The sequence below is a fragment of the Eleutherodactylus coqui genome, chromosome 1, assembly GCF_035609145.1.
Source record: "Eleutherodactylus coqui strain aEleCoq1 chromosome 1, aEleCoq1.hap1, whole genome shotgun sequence".
NCBI classification, from domain to species: domain Eukaryota; kingdom Metazoa; phylum Chordata; class Amphibia; order Anura; family Eleutherodactylidae; genus Eleutherodactylus; species Eleutherodactylus coqui.
Genome location: NC_089837.1, coordinates 249,548,891 through 249,568,860, shown reverse-complemented (window position 1 = coordinate 249,568,860; position 19,970 = coordinate 249,548,891). Strand labels below are relative to the sequence as shown.

At 40.4% G+C, this 19,970-nt stretch overlaps 1 protein-coding gene across 3 annotated transcripts in view; it reads right to left on the bottom strand.

Moving 5' to 3' along the window:
* The window catches only part of HACE1 (HECT domain and ankyrin repeat containing E3 ubiquitin protein ligase 1), a 104,873-nt gene that overhangs the window by 14,919 nt on the left and 69,984 nt on the right, over positions 1-19,970 (bottom strand). For all 3 annotated transcript variants that reach the window (XM_066608072.1, XM_066608080.1, XM_066608088.1), the window contains 4 exons: positions 16,789-16,876; positions 16,556-16,705; positions 14,667-14,863; positions 3,511-3,642 (listed from right to left, as the gene is read on the bottom strand). In XM_066608072.1, coding sequence (XP_066464169.1) covers positions 3,511-3,642; positions 14,667-14,863; positions 16,556-16,705; positions 16,789-16,876 — 567 coding nt within the window. The remainder of the gene's footprint in view (positions 1-3,510; positions 3,643-14,666; positions 14,864-16,555; positions 16,706-16,788; positions 16,877-19,970) is intronic.

The following is a 19,970-nucleotide window of genomic DNA, read 5'->3' as shown; positions in this document are numbered from 1 at the left end:
AGCTTTCCAGGCTCATTTTCAAGGACTCTGAAATGTAATTTAAAATTGCAAAAGCAGCACTGACATGCATGTTACCGAAATATCAAAGACTATGAGAAATTATATGTGAGGCTGTTTAAAAAGCTCAGAACTGCAGCTTTAATACCTAGTCAGATGTTTAATTGCACAATGCACCTCTAGCCTTTCAATTGCAAACTAATTTCAAAATAAAATGTGCGCTATAATCCAGATAATAAATGTAAACAATTAATAAGTGTCTTATTTGTCCCCCTGTGAGTGCCATGATGTGCTCCAGAATTGTATTACGAAATTAAGAGGACTGACTGTGCATATTTATCTTTTGCTAGTTAATAATGAGTATCTTTGCGATGTGCAATGTGCAGTAATGCTGGCTTCCTATCTTGCAATTACAGAAAAGCTTATTTGCATTGGAACTCTTCACAGCGCACTGGATTTATTTACTCTGTAGATTACATTCAGAAGACAATTCAAAATATGCAGAGAAAGATAATTGCAGATAATACATTATTAGTAGCATTGTATATGTGACTGCTAGATGGATATTAGGAAGGCAGCTCTGTGCTAGCCACCATAAAGCCTACAAAAGGAAAATATAGGTTTTGTCACAAAACACAAGGGTTCAGCAATTTATGGCTGATTATAGCAATTTAGTAAAAGAAAGAGAAGAAATAACCTACATTTTGTAAAGCACTGTTGTTTATTTCCTAACATACCATATGAGGGCTTCAAAAGGCGCATCATACGGTTTCATAGACAGGATCTTTTTATTCGCAGTACGCTTTTATGAAAAGTGGGAGGGGCATTTTGCAAATGCGTTTTAAATATTATAAAACAGCAATTCCCCCCCCCCCCCCAAAAAAAAAAAAATCATCAGCAAAATATTACACATTCTGATTAACATTTCTATCATTGACATTAGAAATATTCCTAAATCATTGCCTTATGTTGTTGCTATAAATTGGTAAGAAGGAAATATTTTTCAACCCCTTTCTGACAATTTGGTTCTGTTAACATAGCTTACTTTTTTCATTGTGGCTGTGTCAGGGTTTTGGGTGGTACCATTTTGGGGTAAATTCAACTTTATAATCCATTTTTGGGGGTAAGTGATGTGAGGAAACAGCTGTTATTTTTTTCTTCAATGGCATTTAGATAAATATTGTGATATTTTAATAGTCAGATTATTACAGATGTGGCCATAGCAATTATGTTTATTTTTAAGCGAAAAGTATATGTTTTTGTTGCTTTTTTTAATTGTTGAACATTTTTCAACCTTTCTATACATTTTAGTTTCCTTTTTCTTGGTTCTACCAGGCATCTTGTGCTCATGATAGTTTGATCACTTGCATAATACATTGCAATACTTTTGTACTACGATGTTCTATACTTGTAAGTGAAAGCCTAATAGGCTTCCATACATGGAAAATTTGGAGGCCATTGGTAGGTCCTAGGCCGACATGACAACTGCTTTGCACCCACGTTAGCATCACAGCGGGCTGATCAGGAGGCAAATGGAGCCCCCTTGCTCTGTCTAAACTCTTACGTGCTGAGGTCTGGCCAGGATTGGCGTTCTCTCTGATCCCGGCCATTGTAGGTATTGTCAGCTGTACAGCACAGACAGTATCTGTCACTATGGCGTAGGCTGAGAGTCTGCGCCAGGTTCATAAACTTCCTTCTCACTTCCAACATACATGTATGGCAGGATGATAGGGAAGTTATTTCAGGTAAAACAAATATGTTAATATCAAAATATCTCTGAAAATCCATGGTGCTTTAGGGGTTAATGCTTTAGATTACATATTTCACTTAAAGGGCTATTCCCATCCTAGCAAGTTATCCCCTTGTCTGCTTGATAGGAAATAACTTGCTGATCAGTGGGGGCCTGTCAGCTGGCATCCCCACCAATTCAGAGAGATGTCCCTTTGTGTGCCCCTAAATTTTGACAGCAGTGGACCACTGCTGCATTAACTTTAATGTAAACTACCGGAGATAGCAGAGTTCAAGCACTTAGAGATCTCCAGCGGTCCTATAAAGGGTTGCACATGTACCCACTATAGTTCGGATCTTACCGACATTTCATTATCTGTGTTTATAGCAGCACTATGTGAACTGCTCTACTCCCAACAAACACTAATTTAAAGTAAAGTAAATAGATGTATTGGATTGGCTATTCCCATCACAGCCCTGGAAAATCCCTTTCAGGAGCTCGGTCTGAGAGCAGAAAGAAGGAAATTTCAGCACTAACCAAAGACCACTCAACAGGTTTGTTATATATAGTTACATGTATGTCTGTGTGTGTTTAGATGAAGAAACCCCTTACTACTTCATACACCCTGAAAAAGGTAGCAGATTGTGCATAAAAACCTATTTGAAACAGTCAGTGTCAGTGCTGTCCATACCAGTCATACACGGTTTTAAGGCAATAATGCTCTGATCAATAGGGCATCAACTCATATTAGTACTGCTAACATTATACAGTAGTTACATACACACATCTTGTATCACTCCCCCCAGTCTGCTATTAATGCAAGTGTAGCGTTAGCATTTTTCATCTCTAGTAAACATTTCTCCAGGCAGTGTATCATCTGAACATTATTTTCTACCAGAACATGTTGGATAAGCACTGCTCCAGGGGAGCAAATAGGGTGGGAGAATTCTAATGTTCAAAGCTATTGAAGTTAGAGGGGTTTTCCAGGACATTAAAATAAAGTTAAAAGTGCTTAAAAAGAACTAAAACTGAATACTTACATACCCGGCCATAGAAGACTCGCCGCTGAAGCCAGCGAGTGGCTTATCTGTTATGTGCGCAACGTAAGGCACATGACCGCCAAGTTCTGTGCGGCGAGCACTAAAGGTGCAGAACTGGACGGGGAACCGCCTGGATAGGCAAGTATTCCATTTTAGTTTCTTTCAACTTTTTTGTGTGTCTCAGAAAACCACTTTCATGCAAATAGGATTAGACATGAAAAGGTGGAACAAGTGATATAAATTTGGCTGACATGCCCTGGCCATTTCCTAAAAAATATGGGTGAAGCGGAGCATTCCCAAAGACAAAGAAGAAAAAATAAGAAGCCTGTACAGGCTTTTCAGTAGGTGTCCCTTCCTATTGCAAATAAAGTGGTTTAGTGTGAGGCTTGATTGCATCAATAGCATCACATAATAGACACCAGAAACCTGTAATTTATCCCCTGGATCCATGCACCCACTCATGTCATTCTTTTGGATCACTAGTCACAATGGGAGCTGCATATTTCCCATATATCGGTAATTGATATTGTCAGGCATATTCTGGAAACGATATAAGATATAAGTCTTATTGTAAGACTACAGGACAGTGCAAATATGTTATTACAGGATATAAAAGGAGAGAGAAAAAAACCCATCAATGCCAGGGACTGCGCAATATGTTTACCACTGGCAAGGTAAAAAGGAATACATTGTAAATAAGAAGCATAGAATGTATCACAGCAATAGTAAACAGTTAAACCTCACCAGCTCAAATTCATCAAAAAGCTGTATTAGAGAAGGTGGTATGAACATGTGGAACCCCTGCAAAAAGCCATTGATTTGTGGCTGAATGGCTCTTGTCATACGAAGTTCAGTAACAAGCTGGACATATTCTGCCTATGAGAGAGAAAAAAAAACATTTGAAAAAAGAGAAAGAGAGAGATTGAAAGAGACATCCGAATTCAATGCGGCGGCTGTGCATTTGATTACTAAAGTAACCCTTCATATATAACATCAAGGGCAGCTTCGGAATTTTTTTGCAGAAACTACATTCTCAGACACAAGACATTCTTCAGGAAAATGGCTCCTCCATCTTGCATCATTTCATCATTTTCTTGTTGCCATTAACAAGGCTTCAAGGCTGCTGCATATTAGGTACCGCATTAATGCGTACAACAAATTATTTTTTTAATCATTTTTTTAAACACCATTGCAAATTACTGAACATACACATAAATGCATCCTAAATATTGTATAATAAGATTAGTTTTGTAAAATTGGCAGAGATTAAAAACCACAAATGCAGCGGTGCAGTGACATCTAGTGGAAGGAAAGAACAGAAGAATGAGGAGACATGAAGAACACAGCACACTTCACAAATGGTACAATCTGTTCTAGCTAGGAATACAGTGTTTTATATAGAGTAGCAACAAAGTGCTTTATGAATACTTGTACATGCACATATTGTACAAGGATGCCACAAAACTGGGTAGGACAGGGATCATTCTGAAAAATAGGCATTATGGATTCTATGGCTCAAACATACTGAGCATTAAGACAGAGGGCCAAAAAGCTGCATTATACTGTAGGTCCTGCTGATCTTGTTCCATGTCTTTGCACAGCTCCTGTTAAGGTGCTAAGTAAATGTTGTATGTCCTGCACGCCACAGAGGTTATTGGCTTCATGTACATCACACTGTGATCCTCCTGAACCTCATCTGTCTCTTATTTAAAATAGCTACTTGTGAATATTCATGTATCACTCTGGCATTACACACTATAAGAATCCATTATCAGCTTCTTCTACAAGTTGACAGTGACCTCCCTTCATTTCTGTGTAAGTCGAAGCCTCTGAACTCCAGTCTTAAGATAGAGAAACCACTTAGACTCCTTGACGCTTAAATAAGTTTTACCTAAAGAGAGCCTGTCAGCTCGAACATGCTGTCCAAACTGCTGGCATGATGTCATAGAGCAAGGGAAGCTGAGCAGACTGATATATAGTTTTATGGGGAAAGATACAGTATAATTTAATGTTTTATTCATTTATATCTCTCCGCAATCTGAGCTGAACAGTCCAATGGGCGGAGCTATCAGTGATTGACAGCTATCTGTATATGACTGTACATACAGGTGTAGCTGCCAATCACCGATAGCTCCGCCCATTGGACTGTTCAGCTCAGAATGTGCAGAGATATAAATAAATAAAATACAAATTATACTGAATCTTTCCCCATAAAACATATACAGTGGTACCTCGGGTTACAAGTGCCTTGGCTTGCGAGTTTTTTGACTTGCGAGCAGGCTCTATCCCAAATTTTTGCTCTAATTTACAAGCAAAAATTTGGTGTACAAGCCTGCCTGTAAGTCAAAAAACTTGCAAGCTAAGGCTCAGGGGGGGAAGTCTATTCTCACCTGTCGCCGGCGTGTCGTCCTCCTGATGGTCTGTGGCGCTGCTTCAGGCTGTCGCTCCCTCCTCCACGCCGACAGAGCATTAATTTCTGGATGCGGGGCTTGAATACCTGCCTCTAGCAATCTAATGCTCTGATTGGTTAACTCAGAGCGGCATCAGCCAATGAAAGCCGGCGCTGGGTTAACCAATCAGAGCATTAGCTTTCTTGGGGCGGAGCATACAAGCTCTGCATCCAGAAACCAATGCTCTGTTGGCATGGAGAAGGGAGCGACAGCCTGCAGTAGCGTCGCAGAACATCGCAGAACGCTGCGGAAGGTGAGTATTGATATTTTTTTTCTACAGGTAGTTTCCCCATTGAAATGCATTGGAACGCATTAATGGCGTTTCAATGCATTTCAACGGGAAAAAGCACATTGACATACGAGTTTTTTGCCTTACGAGCTCCGTCTCGGAACGGATTAAACTTGTACGTCAAGGCACCACTGTATATCAATCTGCTCAGCTCCTCCCCTCAGTATGTACGAGCCAACAGATTCCTGTTAAAAACAGATCAATAGGAGACTAAAAAAGTAAAAATGAATTAGATATTCAGCAGGTATGACTGAATAGGTTCTCTAATCTAATGTAAAGTTAAAAAAAAGTACTATGAGATCTGCTGCATCAGTGCTTACAGCACATCAATTTTATTCCTTTGATGCATGCAAAAAGAAAAATAAAGTAACTACAGCATTATGCAACTTACAGGGTATGTTCAGACAAACAAATCCTGCAAACTGCTGCAGTTTGGGGCGAATAATGTGATAAAATGGGAAAAGCAGTCTGTGAAGCTAACTTTAGAGACGCTGTCACAATTATAGAAACTGGATGTATATTTTTGAATCTGGATAAAGATCAGGAAATTAAGTTGCCTCTAATATGCCATTAAGATCCATTTAATCAAATTGGCGGTTTTACTATAGGTTTTATCATAGGGCTACCTACACGGTTGTCTTTGTGCTGTAATGTAGCAGAAACTCAGCAGGACACCACAAGTGTGCAACAAATTTTGAGCGGGTGGTCAGCAGAACAAGATGTACATCATCATAATAAAATTGGAGAGGTCAGATGAATGTCACAACGCACAGATCAATGCACACAGCGTCATGCAGCAGGATTGATGCCGCATTGTGTATTGCACAGCATGATAGCCCCACTACTTACTGATCACCCTGTATATTGGGCCACAGAAGTGTAGTTTTCCTTAAAAATATTCAACCAGCTCCTAATCAGAAACGTATCTCTGCAGCAGCAGACTACGGACAAACCCTGTGTCGTCTGATCATGCAATCAATCATACTTGCGGCTAACTTACTAATGTACAGTACATTGGGGCATCGAGCAGCATACTTCAGCAGCAGTTAGCAACAATTCATCACCCAGGTTGTTTAGCTCTGCTGGATACAATTGTATGCACCCCTCATCTGAGAACAGAACTAGGTATGTACTGGTTGGTACCCTGAATATAAACAAGAATGTGCTCTTTCACAGTAAAGGAGAGCTAGGACCCCTTAAAAGATATCAATTTGGGACCTATTTCAATTTAAAAAAGCAACAAAGATTTTATGGTTTTTACAACAAATTTTCCAAAATCCCAGCAAAACTACAGTATTTTGCAACAGATTTGAAAAAATATGATAAAAACCACAGCATGATCGGGACTTTGAATAAACCCTAACAAAATAATTTTGACTTAATTAACACTATTTAGGACGATAAAATGCCAAAAACAACAACACAGCTAAAAAAAATTGGTAAAAAAAAAAATCTAATACTAATTAAAAGGGGTGGGTGAAGTGCGTCCCCAGCCATGCCCCCAGCTCTTTACATCTCACATGACATTCAGCTTCCTGTCAGTGCGGTGGGGCCAAGTGTCATCACTGGTGGTCAGGGGCAAAAGTGTAATAGACGGCTTCACTCCCATTGAAATCAATAACAGTGATACCTTTTATTACACTTCCAGTTGTGACCACTATGAAGAGCCAGAACTATAATAGGAGGCATCATTGCCTCTGAGTTCTTCTGTTCACCTTCACTGCACTTCAATGCTCAGCCCCACTGCTCTGACAGTAGGTCGGAGGATCAGTTGATCTGCAGGGATCCTCAGCAGCGGATTCCTGCCGATCGATCAACTATTGATGACTTATCCTGAGCATTGGTGATCAATACTAAAAGTGCAGAATATCCCTTTAAGCCTTTCCCTAGCCTAGACAATAAGGGAAGTGAGAACTAATCCCTGCACTACCTTAGACCACAGGCAAAGCACTTAATACCATCCATTATCGTAGGTCACAATACAGTTATGAATTGACGCTTTCACTACACTAGACCACCGGTGAAGCAACCATTAAACTCTCCACTATCGTAGATATATCATTTTGTATGGTGTAAAAAAAAAAATATTGAAAAAGTTGGTTTTTTTTGCATACTGATGCAAAACCTGGGGCTTTTGTTAGGCCCCCAATTGCCATTGTAACCCATCAGCAGCCCTATTATCATCCAACTCCTTAGATGCCACAGTTGCTATTGAACGCTGCATTTAAGGGGTTAAACGGCCAGGATCGGAGTTATCTCCAGTCTAAACTGTTGTGTCTACAGCCTGGCTCTGTATTACAACTGCGTTCCCTTCACAATCCATCAAAGAATGCATTTGGTGGAGGCCTCAGCACCCATAACCCCACTGATCAGCGCTGATGACATGTCAAGCGGTTTTAAAAAGTTTAGTTATACTTTAACACAAAAGATTGGCCACCATGTCATGCTAGCTCTGCTAAAACCTATTAAAAAGCAAGACTGGATTGGCTCACAGGCAAGGTGAACAGCTGCTTGATAGGTGGCGCCTAGACCGCTGCTCTGCCATTGGATCTGGGAAATAAGTGTATAATCTCATTCCACTTGCTACCAGCAGGTTCCAGCAGCATCTACAATGGGAGGAAGGAGCAAACTATTTAACTGGAACTCACTAATAAATGTGTATGAAGGTGATGTTCCCTCAAAGACAAATAATTCCAGTGCCTACACAGATTGCCAGCAAAATACAAAAGGAGCAGCTGTTCCTCTCAGCTTTAGTCAGAGATTCCTTGCCACTAAGCATGGAAGTTACAAAAGATTTAAATCAAGGACTAATCCTGCCCCGACACTGGAGGTGGTGAGCGGTATATTATTTACAGTTCTTCTCTGTTGGCCCTCTGATCCGCCAGTTCCAGGTCCCATTTTTGGCCGTCCAATATGGCTGATACAATCTTCAGACTATCTAGTAGTAGTGTTAGACTACCAATGTACTAAACCTGCTCTCCGAGCACTGTTTATCTGATGAGCGCTGGCCAATCAGAGAGCAGTGCACAGTGTGCATTAGGTAATTAGACAAGTGTGGTACAAACCAAAACACACAATGGAGTCATACATCCTCCATTAAAGAGTAAATACCATTATCCCAAAATGTAAAAAAATTACTTTTCCAAAAAAGACATTCACATAAATTCCAAAACGACACCTATACAGAGCCCAGCTCACCAATGTGGAGATGAAATAGAGGTTTAATTACACATTAGTATACAGGCATGAACATGTATCCCAAAATGTGTTATAATAAAATAAAATACACAACATGTAAATCACGGCTGTGCCATGCATGTTGATATCGGGGTCATGTGCTCCTCGTCTCCAGGGTGTATACGCTGTTCAATATGCAGCAGGGGGACTTTATTACTATATAAGGGAGCTCAGGATAGTCAGGCACACATCCCCTGAGGGCTCTTTGACATGACCGTATGCGTTTTTATGCTTTCTCATCCACGTCGTAAATTTGCATGATTGGCCAATTTTCCACAATCTTGGCCAGAGATGATTAGCGCTTTCTCGTCCATTTACACCAGTGGTCCTCAACCTTTTTGGCACCAGGGACCGGCTTCAAGCAAGACCATTTTTACAAGGCCCGGCAGGGTTGGGCGGGGCAAAGGCGGGGCTTTGGTTATATGGCGCGGGGTTATGAAGGGGGTTGGAGTTTAGTGTATTCTTATTTAATTATGACATTTAGAATGTCCTGGCAGTACACACATAGGGCAGTATATAATCTATCCCCCCAGCACACACATAGGGCAGCATATAATTTATCCCCCCCCCAGTAATAGACAGCCCCTCCCCCTGTAATAAGTAGCCCCACCCCCAGTAATAAGCAGCACCCCCCCCCAGTAATAGGCAGCCCCCCCCAGTAATAGGCAGCCCCCCCCAGTAATAAGTAGCCCCCCCCAGTAATAAGTAGCCCCCCCAGTAATAAGTAGCCCCCCCAGTAATAAGTAGCCCCCCCCAGTAATAAGTAGCCCCCCACAGTAAACAATCCCCCCCGTAATAAGCAGGTCCCCTCCAGTAATAAGCAGCCCCCCCAACCCATATACTTACCTCCTCCCTGCTGTCAGCGTCGCTCCCTCTCTGCTTGCCCTGACGTCAGTGTGCAGCCCGGAACGCTTCTTCCCCGAGTCCTCTCCTGCGGAACTAATGAGCAGGGGACTCGGGGAGGAGAATCCTGGCTGCACACTGAGGTCAGTGTGCGCCGGGATCAGCGGCGCCCCCGCTGGTAATCGCTTCAGTGGTCAGTGGCGTCGGCACGCCGCCGCCCACATAACACAAGGCAGCAGGCCGAATTTGGCCCGCGGGCCTTGTGTTTAGAGCAAAAGTTCCCGGCGGTGCCGCGGAGCGGCGCTAAACACCCGACGGCCCCGCCCCGGTCCGGTGGTTGGGGACCCCTGATTTACACGACTAAGAGCTGTGTTTTTAGTGAGAAAATATGTTGCACCCCGAGAAAACTCTCGCTCTGCAAAAACCCTCGGAATGCCTTCCCATGCCTATATAGAGGCACCTGTAAGCTTTTCGTAGCGTTGGATGCTGCTGAAATGCCCCCCTCTTTTTTTTCCCAACTCCGATAGGAGTCTATGGGATCTGCCGCCATATATCGGGCAAAAGATAGGTCCAGAAATATCTTTTTGCCCGCTGTATATGTGTCAACGTGTATTTCGGTCGCGTAGGTTTCATTTTTTTTTATTTCAATAGTTTTTTATTGGAAATTTAAAGCATAAATGAATAAAGTATAAACATGCTTACCAAGCATTAGGGATTAGAGAACGTAATAAGAATACTCGGTATTACTTAGGTAGGATTACACATCTAAAAGTAGCGAATGTGCCATTTTTTACAGTTCGACGTTTGTATGCGTTGTATATTTGCCTATATGAACGGATGCATTGGAAACCAATCCCTCAGATGGTCGCATATATCAGTCGGCTGTAAAAACGTGCCGTTTATGCGCTTGTGTGAATGAAGCCTGAGGTCGTAATATGAAACGTGTTGGCGTGTTTGGTGCCGGAGTTCAGGTCATTAAATGGGTATGTTCATATTATGTTGTACTATCTTCTTTATCCCATAACATTTTTTTGTTCTGCAGGGTTAATTGAACTACCCGTGTCTGTTTATGTGATCGTATCCTTTAAAGGGCAGTGCGTTCCAATGCTGTTAATTGGTGTGTAGATTATTGGGTTAAGCACTGCTAGCAGACAACATATGTATTCTATATGGAGTTTACAAGGATTTGGTTGTGGGCATGCATCTTTTAGTCACCAATGCAGTGTGCTAATCTATATTATATACACTTTGCTATGAGGTCGAAAAGTAGAGGGAAAAATCCTTTTGAGCTGTTTGGCTGGAGCGCATGTGGTGCCTTTACTTGAATGCAACAAGCATGTTTATACTAATATCGAATACTGCTAGCTTACATGCAAGCGGTGGGATCCATTCATGTGGGCAAGCAATGTGTACGTGGGGCTCACAGGGATCTGTCTAAGGACATCCATATCCTGAGATGCCTTTAGTGCAGCGATTTGTATTTTCTGTATTTTATGATAACAAATTTTGGGATACACAGTGACGCCTCTTTTATACACGACAGACATGTTTATGATAGCTATATACTAATGTGTAATTAAACAGCAATTTCATCTCTTCTGTGTTGTTTTGCAATTGACATGAATGTCTTTTTTGATACATTTTGTAATAATAAAGATATTTACTCCTTAATGGATGGCGTATGACTCCACTGTGTGTTTTGGTTCCTAGCTTGATGGGAGTTGCAGCAAAAATATGATTAGGAAGTGATTAATAGATGCAAAATGTTGCAAAAGCTCACGTCTTTGAGTCTCTTGGTAATAGAAAATTGTGGTGGCCTTCTTGGATGGCCGAAAAAAATGGGACCTGAAACTGGTGAATTGGAGAGACAGCAGAGAAGTTTAATTGCTGGTAATATACCTTCCCCTCCCTTCCCGAAACGGCAACCTTTCCACAATATAAAAAGGTTCCTTTATGGATAGGAGGCGTTTGTCTAGATGTCTTGGGCGAGAGCATCATTCTTCTTGCGCAGCTCCACTGCTACACTTGCCTGCACTGAGAATTACAAGAAGTACAGTGAGCAAGAAGAACTCGCAACTGATGAAGGAATTGTTAATTCCAAGGTCAAACAACCTCAACTTCTTCTATAGGGCACCCATCACACCCATTAGATTGTCGGTAGGTTGTACTGCTTGTGTCTATCTGCCAGCTCTGCCTACATACCTGCTTTAGTAAGTATTTGTGTTTTACATAAAAAAACATATTTGCATTGTACTATTCCTATTGTAAACTCGAAAACTGGGCATTTTTTGGTATTTTCCATATACAGTCTGCCACTTGTCATCACTGATTGGACAGTATCAGACTTTGTAAGGACACACCCTATTGATAAGATAAATTGACACCCAGTTGTCAATTTATTAATACATTTCCATTAAGAGTAACAGAGGAATGGCACAACCCCGAGCTCTAAGAAAAGATGCTCCAGCATTGTTATCGTATAGGGAGTATTTCTTAAAACAGACACATCTTGGAGCTGACCGGGTCCTTTAGAGGTTAGCCAGAGGTGATGGTACTGAATGGAGGGCAGTCCACCACCACATTTCATCTCCATTCTTTAACATTAATTTCAATTCAACTTGTTCCAAAAGTCATTTTACAACACAAGATGCCACGAAGCTCCAAGAACTTAAGTCATTATTTTGGAACACACGTCATTGCAATTACCTATGCTGCTTGAGATCTTAAATCCTGCTAAATAACCCTTGAAGCTAGGCCCGTTTTAGACAATCTGCTACACCAGCATATAAGTACTAGGACTCACAATTCCTTACCCAAAGAAAGCGCTGCTTTTTTTTTTGCTGTGCTTTTCTCTAGGATGCCTGTGTCTTGCAGATGTATGCATTTCACAAGGTAAAAGGAAATTGGCGGAGCTCCCCTCCAGCAATTGTTAAGAGGTCAGCACTCCGCAGAATAAAGAAAAACACGCAGCAAATATGTTTACATTGTGGATTCAAGCAGGTACAAAACACCGACTCATTTCCACAGGATGTGTTTTTATCAATTGTTTTATCAGAAATGCGATTAGCTAGAAAATTAGTGCATCAAAGGATACAAAGTGCTTTTCCGCATTCGTAGTTAATTGAATGGCTGTCTAAACCAGACTAAGCATAGCAATTAAAACTGAAGACTCATCTCAAAATGATATCCTTGGAATAAAGCATGTACTTATGTGCTGTGTAATCTAATTTTCCTCACATACTCATTTTAACCTCTACTACACTGGTGTTCTCACATTTCCAAGATGTACATATACAGTATATTAGCTGCAGACTGTGATGACAAGATTGTGCGTGCTTTATGCAGTAGTCTCCTCATGTGTACCTTGTCTTGGAAGACACTTGCAGCTAATGAAATGTGCTTTATTGCGATCCTCGGTGTGAGAGAAGGAATGTGCCAAGCAACCAGTAAACCAACCTAAGTGACTGCCTGCTGAACAGCAGTGGTCTTTCGCCAAGACTGGCAGAGGGTATGAGTGGTGATCTTGAAAGTGCACAAGAAATGTCAAGGCTAATAGTAGAACTAAAGGTGAGCAGCCAATGTAGGCTACTAAAGAAGAAATGTTTTAAGAGCAAATATCTGAACTAAAATGCTTGAAAAGATGATAAAAAAAATACAGAAAAACATTTAACTAAACTAAATGAAAAAGATAAAAACAAAGAGTTCTAAACAGATACAACTATGAAAGTAGAAAAAAAAGAAAAAAAGAAAATTCCTTGGTTCCCCTAGAAACTGAACTAGATATAATCTATCAACACAGATTGCACTTGCATCCATTTGTGTGGTGCTGCTGCTGTTGTCTGGGTTAATAGTTTCCATGAAGAACATTTTAAGTCATTACTCTAATGTCCTTTCTTTGTAATCTCAGCCATTAAAACAGGATTATGAGGACAGACAGATAACAGCAGCCTCCTAGTGTTAGCTGGAAGAAAAAAAAAAAATCAAAAAGTGCGATTAAAAATAAAAACATAAAAGCTGATGGGCGAGCAACTCCCCCCATCCCCTGGAAAATATATTTTTAATGGCTACCCTCATATATCATGCCTGCGCGTGTATGGTTAAATATTCATTCCATTCTTTTCCCAAAGTGACTCTGGCCTGACCTGTAACTGGCACAGTTTCTTTCGCCTGTGTCAGACAATGTAATTATCACTTTGTCTTAGAGCAAGGTGATCTAAATTCCCCTTAACATAACCAATGCTTTATATGTGACATAATTTATAGCGGCGAATTTCCCAGCATTTGTACACATGTAAGAAAAATAGCATACACACCATTACCTAGCCTTCAGCCCTAAATCACCCAAGTCTTCAATCATGCATCATTGTTTTTCCCCAGACTCCAAGTGGAGACATTTACTGAAACATAAGGCTGGCTTCTAAGTCAATTTGTGTATTTGTCATAGGAAAATGGATGTTCATAATTAAAATTGTGGCAGAGACCAGAATCTAAACATTTTTCTGCACTGGCGCTTTGTGACAAATGATGGATATAAGCATCATGACACAGAATGCATATTATTTCTGCTAAACGTAACTAATAAGTGGAACACTGTCATAATGTTCAGCCTGTGCTATGCTGTTGGGATAACATGCTGCTGATTAAATAGAAATATTAATAGAGGGAAACGCAGGACCCAAAATAGCATCAAAGATTCCAGTAATATTGAGTGCCACCTCTCAATGCCATGCGAAGGCATTAATGTATAATTTATTGGAACAGGGGAACTCATCTTGATGGGCTGTTATCTGCTGAAACTTCTCTGCCAGTTACTTTTCAGCTCAGCTAAAAGCCTGCAAACTCCCAGCTCATGTTTTGGGAATTCCAATGAATTAAACAGTTTAGCAGTGTTAATAATATGATGGATTAGTAATGTCACTGACTAATGGCAGCAGAGAGACTCCTAAAGGTGTTGAAGCTTCCATATAGATATCATGCCCCAGTGGAAGAGATACAGTAATTTCGGAGCGATATCAGAGCGTGAAGTGTATCTTTCCAGAGACAGTTTACAAGCACATCTTGACACTGATCTCATCACTCACCTTGTTCTCCTGTGTAACAACTATGCTTGCCCCTCCTGGTTTTAAGGGCACTTCTTCCATAGCTCCAAACACATCAGTCTCCACGGAGAAAGTAAGTTCCAGTCCCAGGTCACTAATATCATTATCTAAAATCCACTGCAAGTTCTTTGCGTATTCTGGGTCAATGGAGGCCACGTCCTGATAATTTACTGGGATACCTGCAGTATTAAGGCATGCAGATATTTAGGAAGAGATTTCTTACCATCCAATTTACTTGCTTCTGCATTTTCAGCACAAGGCTGCCCTCTTCAGTAGAACTAATGTAGTGCAGCTAGCTGAGAGACAAACTGCTATTCATTTACTTCAGCACATTTTGGGCGTCTTTAAGAAGAGATACATTTAATTAACGTACAGCTGCTGTCTACGATTAGTTGTGTATTAGTTACCTATGTGGGATTTATTTGTATCAGCCACATTCCTATACAGCAAACAGAAATAAAGCTCCCACCATACATACAGTAGTTCTTTTTGGCTTTTAAAAAATGCCATGAGTTTAATGTGTATTTTTGGGAGGTTTTTCTTATGCATACATTTTTCACATACCTTGTTTTCGTGCATTTTCCCAACTAAGAGTCCCATAGAGAAGTCTATGGGAAAATGCATGGCTAAAAGCCATATCTACAGCATGCTGTGCTTTGATTAAAAACACCAACCGTGAAGAAAAACACCGTAAAAATGCATTGTTTGTCGTGCACGTTCTACATCAATACTGGCGTTGAGCCTGAAAGCACAGCAAAAACATGTTCCAACCCCCTCCTCCCTAAAAACACTGTGTGAAACCAACCTAAGAGAGTTTTAAATCAATTACAGCTCAATTTGCTGATGTGGATACTGTTTTATAGTTTTGCCTTTTTAAAAATCAGAGGACATTGCTAACCACAAATCCAATTTAAAGAGAATCTATCAACTCCTATGAGCCCCATAAATTAAAGTTATGGGCTCGTAGGAGCTGAAACGCTGAATCCAGGGATGTGACTATTCCACTTACCCTCCCCAGCGTTCTCCCAATGTCCTCTTACAAAAGCTGCGGCGACTGGCAGTTCACGGACTACATAGGAACATGTCATTCTACACGCGTGCCTATGTAGTCCATCATCTGCATTCAGCTGTGGCTTTCAGCAGGGACAGAGGAGGATAAATATAATAGTCACATCTCTGTCTTCAGCTCCTAGGAGGCCATAACTTTAATTTATAGGACTCAAGGGAGCTGACAGATTCCCTTTAATGACTTACTCATCTATCACCGCATTAAACACAAAAAACACTACAGCACCTCTATAATGTTATTAAATCCAAATCTGTTCTAACTGATAATACATTATTACAGTCAGCCTTCCTCAAAGATAAGCCAGCGGCTGAGCCACGGTCCTGCTGGAGAAGCACAATGATACTTCACTTATGGTATTTGCTTGCTTTACAATCAAACCTTCACTTAAGAAACCTGAAGTGCAAAGTGTTAAAGAACAGCGCTGTGTGAAGCAAGAACAGCACTAGTCAGGGAAATGTGGCTTTCTCCACAATGTTCTTGCAGCTATTATAGTACATAAATAGAAATGACCAAGCCAAGGGCTTTTACAGGCAAACAGAACATATTAAATTGAAATTTGGCAATATTTCTTTATTCTGTAGAGTGAACTAAAAGTAATCTTCCGAACTAGAGAACCTGAACATAAAGTCAGCAATATACACACGGATGTCTACATGTTTCAGCCTTATCACACTGAGTAATGAAAGCATTCTGTGTACAGCCAGATTCAGAGGGCTACATTACTGCAGCCGGCATGTGTACACAGGCAGCCCACAATCACATCATCAGCCAGAAAGGGAAAGAAAATGGGCTGCCCTCATACCAAGGATGTGCTTGTAAAACGACCGCGTGAAGTAGATGTTAACCAACTGTCTATGATAAAGTGCAAGTCCTAGGATCTCTCCAGCGAATCGGAAATAATTCAGATGGTCCGGGTTCACTGATGAGTTACTGTTTGGTTGGAAGGTTGTTCCTATTCAAAAAAGAAAAAGAAAATAGAAGCACATATAACATATTTTCTGTGTATGTAGTGTGAGCACATGACTGAGTACCTACCATCTGCAGATTGGGTGAAAAGTGCATAATCAGGATTGATGATTTCAGAAGACAGAATATCAAACCACTCCCGCACAACTCCTTGTCCCTACAATACACAAAACAGGTAGGCATTCTACACAGCAATACAGATGGATTATTGCTTGTGTCAAAGTGGTCATATCATACCGTGACAGGAGCAGTGCAAAGTATTGTGGCTTCTATTAAAGGGGTTGTATGAGATTGGAAAAGCATGGCTGTTTTCTTCCAAAAACAGCGTCACACCTGTCCACAGGTTGTGTGCGGTACTGCAGCTCAAGCCCATTCGCTAATACAGCAGGGCAGCTATATCAGAGCACTGAAAGAAATCGACCCAGATGGATGTGCTGGCTAGGATAACAATAGATTGCTCCGTTCACCTTAAAAATGAACTTTTAATGTAAAAAAAAAAAAAAAAGTAATTCTTGATATTGAAAAAGAAAGCAATTAAAATCACTAGACAGTAGCACCGCTACTAATATCAAAATCAGTGAACAAAATAGATCCATCAAAAACAGAGTATTCAGCCAGCTGCTGTTCTGTATAGTTCTATGGTGTTGTCATCTAGCCCAAGGGATCTAGGGTATTAAACTTCTCATCCTGGAAACCCCATTTAAAGGGAGCCAGTTACCATTGAACATGGAGCCCGACCTGCAGGCAGCATGTTATACAGCAGGAGGAGCTGAGAAGATGTAATTTTGTAGGAAAAGATTCAGTATAACTTGCAACTCATGAACTGAAATCCCTGCTACTTGTCTTTTATGTATGGGTCTGAGATGTGACTACGGGAGGCATGATATAGAAAATTATCTCACATCCCTTCCTTTTCTATGATGTTACAGTGCCAGCATTGTAAACTTGTGGCACCTTATTTTGGTTTGCTCCCAAATGGTCATGTGTACGGCTGTCATCATTTTATGCAGTTTTTATGGATTGTGTATTTGGAATAAACTTTTTGGTATGTATGTAAAATAAACCTTTGGATACTGATTTAATATTGAGGTTTGGCATATATACTGCGATACAGTAGTTACATTTTCAATGTCATCGGTTCTCTTTAATGTCTTCAACTGTTGGACAACCCCTTTAAATGGGAATGTAAGGTATTCTAGGTCTTCAAAGAACATGTTGGCTTATATACACACTAGGTTACTGCTGTAACATCTTTATTCAGTGGAAGCCGCTGTAAGGCTGTGGCCTTAAATTCTCTACGTACCGCCAATCACAGCAAATCATAGGCCATCTATGCTCACGGCAGCTGTCTCCAAACATCATGCTCAGCAGTGCCAACACTTAAGCCAATGATTATTTGCAGCAGTAACAAGCCTAGCCAAACACGTGATTTGCAGTGCCTAGAAGTATGCGGAAACCTGAGCGACCAGAGACCGTAAAGAGGCGAGTATGACTATTATTTTATAGTTGTGCAGGTCTGAAGGAGAGAAAAAACCTCTAACCCGTGAACAACCCCTTCAAACATTAGTCATACTTGTGAGTTATAAAGCACACAGTAGCTGAGTTCAATAAAGAACTTACAATGAAGTGTCATACATTTGAATATGATATCATTAGGTAGAGTTTTCCTAAAAAGGAAGAATTCCTTTATGACCTTTTGTGATAGTCAGACTGGATCAATGTTCAACCACGTTTTTTCTATACATTTACATTAAAGGCCCATTTACACACAAAAGATAATCTTTCAAACAACTGAAAGTTTTAGCGATCTTTTTGCATAAATTGTTAATAGACACTAATGTCCATTAACACTTTATGATCTTCACTGGCATGTAAATAGGCCTTCAGGAGCTGTTTGCAGAGCCCAGAATGTGACTAATCCCACATCCTGCTGTGCAAACAGCTGCATTGTTCTAATCAGGGTTGCCAGCAGAATACAATGCAATCTCTGGACTCCCGTGAAGGACACAGCATGCAGTCTGTTGATTGATACTTTATCTCTCTGCAGCTGAACAATGGATTTTAAGTTCACATTAAAATCTTCGTTCAGACGAAAAGTGCACGATGGCAGTGTTTACATGTAATGATTATCGCTCCTCTTCGGTCGTTTGAACGAATTTTAAGCGATAATCGGTAGATGTAAATGGGCCTTAAGTGATCAGCTACACCTGCTAAACCCAATACCAAAGATGGACTATTTCACAGTTACCCAGCTTTTACACTACCTTTACACTACTGGAGATTAATCTTTAACTCATTCTTTTGAAAAATAATAACAAATCTATTCAAACAATTGCTGTATTTTGCTCCATCGATAAAATAGATATTTACAGAACAATGAAAATTTCTATTGTGATTAATTAGGGTTTACAATTGAAGTTTCTACCACACATGCTGATAAATCACAGAAAGTAAGGGCTCATTCACACGACTGTGTGTGTAAAACCCTGAGTGGGTCATGCAGCATTTTACCGGTCTGTGTGAGTCGGCAGAGAGCTGGCTATTGCCACGTATGTAGCCGGTTTACTGCGTATGACAGTGTATCTAACGCATGTGGCCAAGCGCAGTGTGACTTTTGGCTTCTTTTTTTTTTTTTTTTTTTTTTAATTCCGCGCGCTTTTTTATAGCAGGGTTGCGGATGTATCGTTGCCCATATGCAATGTATGGCATATGGATAGCATTGCATACGTTACCCATATAAAAGAATAGAGATCACACTGTGGCAACCATAGTAGTTATATTGACACTGGATAAAACCCTGAAGAATGTGGTATATTGTCCAATATCTCTACTTAGTACAGATTATAAAATAATTACAAAAATACAAGGAAATGGATTACTATTATTCACCAAGACCAATCTGGATTTATACCTGGCAGATTCACATCCAACAACATCAGAAGGGTTCTAGTGGTATCACAGATCGGCTGGAAATAACAATGAGTTGAAACCTTTTCATTTCCAGCCGAAGAAGATGCCCTCCTGTCTTTGAGGTGTCCTCACAGTGAACAATTGAACACAATATTTTCCATATGAGACACTGATATAAATGTACAAAGTGATCATGTCCTGCTTTGATGTCCCTCCTCAAGACTAAACAAATGTAAATATTTAACATTTCCCACACAACAAAAGTTCTCTGTGTCCCTTCTATGTTTTGTTGCCTTTCTTTGTACTTTTCCAATTTCAATGCATGCTTTTATGAAATGGTT